At 40.7% G+C, this 10,221-nt stretch overlaps 1 protein-coding gene and 1 pseudogene across 1 annotated transcript; one reads left to right on the top strand and one right to left on the bottom strand.

The window, feature by feature from the left end:
* The first annotated feature begins 1,015 nt into the window (after positions 1 to 1,015).
* LOC132152564 (corepressor interacting with RBPJ 1-like) lies at positions 1,016 to 4,408 on the top strand (annotated as a pseudogene).
* A 3,217-nt stretch (positions 4,409 to 7,625) lies between these two features.
* Positions 7,626 to 10,220, bottom strand: LOC132152363 (transcription factor Sp9). Its single transcript, XM_059561128.1, has 2 exons — positions 10,089 to 10,220; positions 7,626 to 9,444 (listed from the first exon to the last, which is right to left on the bottom strand). Exons 1-2 carry the CDS (start codon positions 10,107 to 10,109, stop codon positions 8,146 to 8,148), a joined length of 1,320 nt encoding a protein of 439 aa, XP_059417111.1. The 5' UTR covers positions 10,110 to 10,220; the 3' UTR covers positions 7,626 to 8,145.
* Between the last annotated feature and the right edge of the window lies 1 nt (position 10,221).

The raw sequence follows: 10,221 nt of genomic DNA, 5'->3' as shown, positions 1-10,221 counted from the left end.
TCTCAAACATAATAATAGCGCGTTAAATAATACGATCGCATTATGATTCATTACATAAATAGAACCGAATGTCATGGCTTTATGAGTCATATAAACGTAGTATGCATATTGAAACCTATACATTTTTCTTAAACTCATTTTAATTTTGTGTTAAAATTTAACATTATGTATTATTATGTACAAATGTATTTATCATTTAAATAACCATGACATCTATTCTAATGCCCAGGTGGCATTTACAATTATAGAACTGTAAAAGCAGGCTGTGTATTTCACATGGACATATTATTTGGGAAATTAAAATTAATCCTGTTCTCTATGCTAAAGACTGTAATTTGTTTAATGATATTTGTGATATTTTTCTAATAAAGGGACTGATGAGATGACCTTTAAGTTTATTCAGCTCCGTATGGAGAGGGATAAGTCAACCAGACCTTCTTCCTGTTTCCGGCGTGACGATCGAGTCTGTCCCAAAATACCTCTCAATGCACCCTCGCGGACTCGCGCTAAGGGCCCTATAGGTCTGCACTACATGACGTCACCGAAGTGTGGACTCTGAGGAAGTCCACAAGTCCGGAGTGTGCCATTTGGGACAGGGCCTTGGTGTTGCTCCCTGTCTATGGTTGCTCCGCGTAAACCCAAACGTTTTTTGATAGCATTTTTTTTAATCGTTACACTGGTTGTCAAACATGGGGAAGTCTTTTGCTAATTTCATGTGCAAAAAAAGATTTCCACCCTGCATCAAAATCCAACATAAAGAAGGTAAACGGGAGGTTTAAGCAAGCTCCTGTCGCTCTGCTGTCAACATTAGTTCAGATCTTTCTGTGTTTTTCTAACTGGATACTCGAATGTATTTAGTCACAAACACATCAAATGGTTGTAATGATATAATGGGTTTTTTTTGTTCGACCGGGTAATTATATAGAGATCAGAGTCTGTTGTTTTCAGATGAAGGCAGTCATGTAGTTGTATGTTGAGAGGCAAACTCAAACTCTTGACCTCTTGATCCTCAGGCATGGATCGCAGAGCAGAAGATAACCTTCGAGAAGAAGAAGCAGGAGGAAGGAGCAGGACACATACAACAACAGGTAAGAGTGTGCTTCATTACATGTGCTTTTGAAAACCGCTTGATTTTCTGTCTTGGTATTTTCCTTCATAAACCTGGGAATAATATCCAGGCATGTAGCTGTGAATTTGTCTGTTGGGTGTAATGTATTCCAGAGTGCTGATGGGAGATGATCGTGTGAAGGAATGTGAGGTGCATTAAGTGTCATAAATGGGGTCATGTGAATGAACACGGATCGTGAATGTCCTCTCTTTGGCCTGTCAGGGATCAACGCCAGCTCTATGGCCAGTGATGAAGCAGGTATAGTGCTCTTTCCTTACAGGGTCCAGTTTAGCCCTTGTGGCAGGTTTCTCCACTCATATTAGAGCTGATATACACTTTCAGACCTGTAGAGGGCGACAATGTGTAAAAATGCACATAGAAATTCTACAATACATGAACGTTCTGAATACAGGTGTTTTTGAGCCAATGCCACGTGACTAATGGCATCATATGGAAGTGATGTCATGATGTCAGGACTGTAAAACACACACAGTCCCTAACAACAGTAACTTTCAGGAGTAACTGTCCTGAGCTGAAACATTTAAGTGCATTTCCTGTTTCCAAGGTTTTAGATGATCTACTATAATCTAATAAATTATTTATGATTATATGATGCTGGTGAAGTATTTTTATTTTTAAGTATGCTAACCTGACAAACACTGATCCCTTGTAATGCATGAAGCATATGATAACGTTCTGTCTGAATATCTTCATCTTGTTCAAACCAGATACATTTAGTGAAAACATACATTTAGTGATGGCAAGTTCATTACTTTTAAAAGATAAAAAAGATGATGGAATATTTTATACACAAACTGCTATTATTTCCTAGACATGTCAACTCAAATATAGACAGGGTTATTATAGTTCACAAAAAAAAAAAAAAAAAAAAAAAAAAAAATATATATATATATATATATATATATATATATATACACAGAATAAAAGAAAAAAAGTTAAAGAAATAAAAATATTTTATAATTTTTTTAAAAAAACATTGGGAACCAAACAACACTGACTTGGACAAAATTTGACAAATCACTGACATTTTTCAAAAATAGATTTGGAGCAACATGAAGGTGGGAAAATAACCGCAGAATTTAAACTTTTGGGTTGAGTATCACTTTATCTTTGAGTTAAAAGACTTGGAGGTAGTGTGGTGTGTTTGATACGTTGTTTTTAGGTTTCTATCATTCATATAAATGAGTGTGGCAGCAGTGTCTCCTGAGAGCTGCTGTCAGTGATGTGTGTGTGGTGGCAGACTGCAGATAGATACTACTCTTGTGTTGGGGGGAAAATCATATTATTTAGTGTTTTGATTGGTTGAAACCTCTGCTTTTTCACAGCAGAATAATACTGTACGCCTTACCCAGCTGGAAGACAACGGAGTTGATTTGGTGTGTGTTCGTGTTCGTGTTAACAAAGCCTAGTGTACGTCTCTCTGGGGGGGGCATGATCACACATTATTTGTTCTGAAAGAGTGATTTGTCCAAACAGGTCCGTCGAAGCACCCCTCCGAGTTAATGGCAGAGACGTGAAACAGTGGGTTTGCGCTGAAGAAATGTGTCCTTGGGAGGGACAGCACCATGAGTGATCCAGCACAGGTAATGTCCTGGGCCCTGCCCAAATATGACCCATGATATCCATATCTGGAGCTCAGTGTGCGATTTCAGAAAAACCTCCAATTTATTGAACAGACGGGCTCACGAGCGATTTCCTAGAAACTAGAACTGATGAGACCAACAACCACAATTACAAGAGAGCCGAGGCATGCTGGATGTCACACTGTACTAATACACAAGTGTTAATGTGTGTGTGTGTGTTTCAGGAGCTCGTGGCCAGTGAGGAAGAGGACGACCCTGAGGTGCAGTTCCTGAAGTCTCTGACTACCAAATGAAAGCAGAATCTGCTTAGGTGTGATTATTTATCACACACACACAAGTAACTGACTTTATAATAATCAAATTGATTGCCGAATTACTATTAATACAAATTGGTATTATGGTCACACTTTTGTTTGGGGATTGATTCCCACTATTAATTGACTTTAAACTACTACTTTTGCCTTAATAAACTCCTAATTTGTTGCTTATTAATAGTTAGAAAGGAAGGTGTTAAGTTTAGGTGTGGGGTAGGATTGAGGAATCTTAAATAAGGCATTAATAAGTTAAATGCTAATAAGCAACTAGTTAATAGTGAGAATTGGACCTAAAAAATGCAGTGTTACCAATAAAATTAAGTGAAAAAAAAAGTTTATATATATAGTTTTTAATTTTAGTTTTTAATCTTTTTTTTGAGACTGAAAAGTAAAATACATGTAATTTTTAAAAGTCTTTATAAACTAGATTTAATGCAAGCAAGTAGCTGTTTAGCATAAATAGTAGCATTAGCCTACCATTGAATGTTCATTGGTCAAATGTAGACACTATATACCACTGTTTACATGTTTGGGGGTCAGAAAGAGATTTAAAAATGTTTTAAAAAGATGTCTCACCAAGGCTGTATTTATTTGGTCAAAAATACAGTAAATATTGTGAAATGGTATACAATTTATTTATTATAATTTGGGCTAACTATTTTCTCTTTTAATTTATTTTAAAATGTCATTTATTTCTGTGATCAAAGCTGTATTTTCAGCATCATTACTCCAGTCTTCAGTGTCACATGATCTTCAGAAATCAATCTAATTATTCTGATTTGCTGAAACATTTCTGATCATTATCAATGTTGAAAACAGATGTGCTGCTTCATGTTTTTGTGGAAACCGTGATGCATTTATTTCAGGATTCTTTGATGAAAAGAACAGCAGTTATACAGAATATAATTTAAACACCAGTGTATATAAACACACCATATAATTATAAAATGTAAAATGCACACAGAAAAAAAAAACTAAATGGTCCACAATATACTGTAACAGTGACCAATTTATCTGCTGTCTGATAACAGTCATCCTCTTCTTCGTTTAGAAAACTTGACCGTCTTGAAATGAAAAAGGGGAAGAAGAGTAAAAGGGAGAAAAAGAAGAAAAGAGCTAAGAGTGAGAGTTCATCCAGCAGCTCATCAGACAGCAGCTCTGAGGATGAGAAACACTCCGGAAAGAAATCCAAGAAGAAGAGCAAGAGAAGGAGGGACTCGTCCGGTGACAGCAGCTCTGAGAGAGAACGAGAGAAAGACTCCAAACACACACATTCACAACACAGTGAGCACAGAGTTCAGAGGTCACCGGACAACAAGCACAGCAGAGAGAGAGGTAGAGATAGACACAGGAGCAGAGAGAGGAGAGAGAGAGAGAGGTAAGGAGAGATGCAGGGAGAGAGAGAGAGTGAGAGAAAGAGGGGACAGGAGCGGAGAACGAGACAAGGGCGAGAGGGAAAGAGAAAGAAACTCTGATAGAAATGTCAGGAGGAGGAGTGTCAGTCAGGAGCGAGGGAGGGAAGGACATAGATGAGGAGAGGAGGAAGAACTAGCTGGAAGTGGACGCCATCGTTTCTTCACAGTCTTATCTCAGATTAAAGGAATAATTCAAATGAAACTTCTTACAGAATTGATTCACCCGCGTGTAGTTCCAGACCCTAACCACTGTGAGGTTTTATTTAAGATCCAGAATGACAAACTAGCACCTTAAAATGAGTCTTTGTGGTTCTTGTCTTATATTCAACGTCTTCTGGAGTCACACAATAGCTTCTGCGTGACAAACAAACCAAAAATAAGTTCATTATTCATGTAAATCCATAGAGATCTCAACTGCTGTTGTACAGGAGAACCTAGCTGCTTAAATGTATATATTTTCAAATGTCTTTTCCTAAAGTCGTGAGGGTTTGGACCCACATGAGGGCTGATGATGAGAAGAATGTGTAAATGATTTGTTAGGGTAACTTCCCCATGTACAGGCAGCTCTGGGATTTCTCCAGAAGAGGGCGCTCTGAGAATGTGAAAACTTGACCTGTTGTTCCAGTTCAACACATGTTCTCTTTTCTTTAAGCATTTAGCCCGTGCCAAATGTAACATTTGTTTGTCTCTCAGACGTTTTACAATATGTCATTCATAATAACTTGAATTATTTATTTTGCACTCTGGTCATGTAAGTTAATGCTTTTTTAAGCTCTTTTCTTACCTTAAATCTGTTTATGCAGCTTGTTAATTAAAAAAATGTGTAAAATGCAGGTATTGTGAATGTGGCACAAACCTTGACGTCTGTTACTCCTCAACCTTCACAACTCTTCATCATCATCTCAAAAGAAGACTGAGTTGTTTAATGCTTATTTAAACGAAATTAGTAGTTTTACACTCATTTTGGAGTTTTGTTTTGCCAATTATTTGGTAGTTTGCTAGTATTGTGTATTGATTTTCTTTTATTCAATGGGACATTTCTCTTGATTTCTCTTTATTATTGTGTTCAGCTGCAAAATGAACGAGTTTCCAGCATGCAGCGAAACTGATCTGACATATAAAACATAACTAAATAAAATCCACTGATTTGACTTCTCATGTTAAAAGTGGAGGCGTTCAACAATTCGAAAGTGCACGTGAAAACACAATGTTGCATTCAGTGCGCATGCTTTATAGGCTACACATGTAGGATCGACACGATTTTTTTAAATGACTGAAATACAAGCACAAAACCACAATAACAATCTCGTTCGAAATAACAAGAACTCTCTAATATTTAGCAATATTCAAATAAATCCAACACGATGGCGCTGAAGTATTATGAAAAACTATTTAATTGCAATTCAAATTATTTCCGATATTATAGGAACATAAACACTGACTGCATTTTGCATGTCACTTGAAACATTAATAACCCACTGAGAACATTATCAGCTGCCTTTCGAATCGGTTGATTTATTATTATTAATAATAAGCATTTCGTTTGTAAACATGAGCAGCGCTTGATGGACATGTTCTGACTAAAGTGGAAATGAAAGAGCGCGGGAAACTCACTCCACCGTCACGACTGAGTTTCCCGCGCCGCGGCCTGAGCGTCGCTGCTCTTTGATCTCTCTTTTATTGCCGCGCGCAAACAAAGCTGCCTTCTGCCTCGCGCTCAGTCAGAGGACATTCCAGAGAAACGCGCACAAAAGGTCGTGAGTGACAGCGCCACTGTCCGCCGCCCCAGGCGCATCACTCCCCTCCAGAAGACTGAAAGACACTTAGATCTTGTCCATGTAAAGCTCCCGTTTGTAAATCTTAATAGAACCATATAATTGTAAAGCGTGCTCGTGAAGGCCTTCACGCCCAAATAGCGCTCATTTCCGTAACACAAATTTTGAACTGTCTGCCATAAAATCGTTGCATCCCACATTAACTTTTAAAAGACCGAGAACTGTATTCTGTGCACCTGCTATTTGGAGAAAACACGGTCTAAATTGGTGTAAAAAGGAAATTGCATTTTATTATACTAGCTATTTAAAACCTTGGATAGGCCTATTTGACCACTTCATTTTGCAATTGAAAGATTTATTAACCTTAAATATGTTTTTATTCGTTTGTTCGCAAAATGTTATCAGTTTTTCACGAGGTCATTAAATGATAATGGACTGTTTTCTATTTGTGCATGTTTTTTTTTCTGAATAGCCTAGGCTTCTGGCTGTTTGGCACCGGCCACCAGCACACAAAAGGAAATGAAAATAATTTTAGTCTATTGCCTTCTGGTCAATTTACCTTGTAGCACAGAAAGCGTGTGGAGCAGTTCCCAGGCAGGGCTCGAGCTCTAATTATTCCGCCGGGGTTTCTGTGGGATCGGACGCTGCACTGGATAAACACAAAGAAGTCAGAGAGCATCCTTGAACCTTTTCAGTACAGGGCCACTGATATTCAAATAACAGCCAGGGACCATTTGACTGCGAGAGCGTTTTAAATTCAACATTAGCATAAGGCCTCTCCCCATCTCCCGTTTCAAAAGTGGCATCGAGAAAAGGCAAGAAAGGAAGAGGGGGAAATACTGTTCCCATACCACCAAATCAAGTGTAGCGTTTTCTAAAAGCTAAACGATGCTTTATGCCTTCAGCACTCTCCTGGATGGACATTTTCCGTTTGACATGCAAATTTAAGCAGTTAATTTGAGCAATTCAAATAAATATTCAGAGGCCCTTTGTCACTGAATCCCCTCGGAAAATGTGCGATAAAGAGCTGCTGAACAAATGATGTCTCGGAGAGTAATTAGATATTTGATAAGACACGAATCCCTAATCGCCAATACAAGACACATGGGGCTGCGATGTGCTCCAAGTCATAATTAACACTATTTAAAAAGATTTTCACTTGGACAAAAATGCCTTTTCGGGGCATTAACTCTTGATTTATTTCCCCGCTGGGGAAAACGAGTCTACATCAGCGCAACATTGTCGATGTTAATTCAGACTGCTCTATTTCATTTTTCTACAATGTAAATAAATAGGCTATGCGTAATAATTACGCGCGGGCTTTAAACGATTACAGTCGAGACTATAGCGAAAGCCTCGGCTGGATTCAGATAATTTGGTGGAAAACATTTGCACCAGACAACCCAAGCTTTCGATTTTAAATCCCTTTAATTACAAAATGAAAGCCTTATAAGCGTGACTTTATACAATTAAACATTTATATATTTTTTAGCCAGGTAAAGGAAAGGTTAATTGAATTTTAAATAGCTGTGTAACATACATACTGACATCCACAAAGTGCGTCGAAAGGAAAGAAAATTCCCTGAATTTCAGGATCCACCACAAAACAATCATAAGTAACATTTACAGGGAAAAATAACACGTTATTTTTGTGGATATATGTACACAACTAGCTCAGCCGGCGGCCGTGGTTATTTAGTTCCCTCTTTAGCGCACCGGCTCCGCACCAAATGTCCACTGTTAAAAACACTGAGCCTTGACGAGACTTCATCGTCCTGCAAGCTGAGGCGTTCGTCTGTGCGCAGCAGAAACAGCCAGTGTTGCACTGAATTTGCTCTTTCCAATGCAATGTCAGAGTTTGTCGCATACTCCAGACCCGTTTCCTTTTCTCGATTCACCTAAAAGAGGAAAATGCCTTTGAGGTCAAGCTCAGGACTCGTGGTGTGGAGACTGATCTTTGACCGTGACCCGTGGGTTCACACCCTCTAAAATCAGTTCGGGCGACTCGGACCTGGGCGTCTCCAGGTTGCTGGTGTCGGTGTCACTGTCGCTGCCCTTTTTGCCCCCGCCTCCAGCGGTGTGTGTTTTAATGTGTTTGCTCAGGTGGTCGCTCCTCATGAAGCGCTTGTTGCACACCGGACAAGCAAACCGTTTCTCCCCGGTGTGAGTGCGAAGGTGCCTCTGGAGCTCGTCTGACCTGGTGAACCGTTTGCCACAAAAAAGCCAGTTGCACACAAAGGGCCTCTCGCCAGTGTGCCACCTCAGGTGCGCTTTGAGGTGAGACGTTTTCCCGTAGACTTTACCGCAGCCCGGGATGTGACAGCTATGGAGTCCTTTCCTCCGCAGGCTGGCCCCCGCAGGCCCGAGCCGCTCCGCCTCTTGGCAGTTCGGGCAGTCGCATGTGGCGCGTCCGGAGTATCTCCTGGAGGACCTGGACGAGGTCCCTATGCCCGAGCTGGCGCCGGAGATCATAGCGTTAGTGGCCGACGCGTCTGTGTAAGTGGGGATCACAGTTTTGAAGCCCTCCTGCGTCAACAGGTGCTGGCTGGTGGACAGGAGGTGGGACGCAGTGGGGCTGATGCCGGTGGAGCTGAACGCGGAGTGCGTAAGGCTGGAGAAGTCTGGGTTGTAGCCGCTGAGCTGCGAGTGGATGGCTTGGGGGGTTCCGGAGTGCAGCGAGCTTTGCAAAGTGCCTGCCGGGTTTTGCACCTCGAGCCACGACCCCGGGTTCGTGTGCACGTCCCACCACGTGGACGCGCCGTTGGCCACCTCGCCAGAGATGGTGGAGTGAAAGCCGGACTTGTACCATGATTCGTAAGGGTGCGCCATGCCGACCCGCGGATATAAAGTCTCTGCCGACGAGTGAACTTTGGAAATGAAGGCGGACTGTCCTGACTCCTGCGAGGAAACGCTCGCCGTGTTGGAGAACAAGCTGCTGTACTCGGCGGAGAACGCGGAGGAGGTCGGCGAGGTCGAGGCCAGGCAGAACGCGCTGTTTCCCGAGCCTGTGCTGCTCGATAGTCCCGAGGTGCCTCGGCTTGTGGCGACGGTGAATCCGGGCAGGCTGGAGCCCAGGTTGCAGCTCGACGAGGATCTTTTCCAGGGATGAAATCCGCCTTTGGAAAACGCGCTGGAGTCGGGAAGAGTCGTGAGAGGACTGGTGTTGCCAATTTTGTTGCAAGTTGCAGCCAGCATCGCTAAAGGGGTAGTTCCAAACCGCGGCTCTTCCTGTTTGGATGAGAAGTTGATGCTGTTTAATAGACTGTTTACTAACACATAGTTGCGGTGTTGTGAAAATCTAACAGTTCAACAAGTCTAAACCAACCATAGACCAACCAATAAAACTAAAACACTAAGCCAAGCGCGAAAAACAGTTGCTTCATTTGTGATTTTTTTTCTTTCTTTCTGTAGTTTTCAAAATAAGATAGTTGTGTGGGATGTCATTAAAAAGTCTTTAAAGAATTTCACGTTTATATTATGGCAGTAATGTCTTTTTTTATATAACTAATGAATAAAAAATACACTATTATACATTCAGTGTTTTATTATATTAGGATTATTTCCCAGAAAGAATCGTTTCGCCAGTGAGCTTCAGTGATCTTCTTCAGATTAACCTACTGGTTTTAGCGCACTTTAAAACACCAGTAGGCTCCTGGTAAAAGATGGTTTTCTTAAAAAAAAACAGACAATTAAAATGTCTCTGTGAAAGTTAAAAAAGGTTTTATTGTGGCATAATTATTTTTGAGAATGTAAATAAAAGCCATTGAAAAGTTTGAATGCACGCAAGCAAGCAACATTGAAACGTCAATCCCATTGGTAAAATTAACAGAACGAAAAATGCATCGGATTAAAATAAAGAAGCGCTTGCTTACCCCAAGTATAGACGTAGCCATATCCAGGGCCCTTCCTAGACAGCTAGTTGAAGAGAACAATGACTCAGTGTTCCAGTGTGACTGAGGCACAGTGCGCTGAAGCTTTACTCTCTCTACTCGAGTTGTATAGTGA

This window comes from Carassius carassius, chromosome 11 (genome assembly GCF_963082965.1).
Source record: "Carassius carassius chromosome 11, fCarCar2.1, whole genome shotgun sequence".
NCBI lineage: Eukaryota > Metazoa > Chordata > Actinopteri > Cypriniformes > Cyprinidae > Carassius > Carassius carassius.
Note: the sequence above shows the minus strand (reverse complement) of the source record. Positions and strands in the feature narration are given on the sequence as shown.

Coding starts and splice junctions, on each gene's coding strand:
- LOC132152363 (XM_059561128.1), bottom strand. CDS start 10,109: ATGGCTACGTCTATACTTGGG. Junction 9,445..10,088: donor TGGCTACGTCTATACTTGGG/GTAAGCAAGCGC, acceptor TCATCCAAACAG/GAAGAGCCGCGGTTTGGAAC.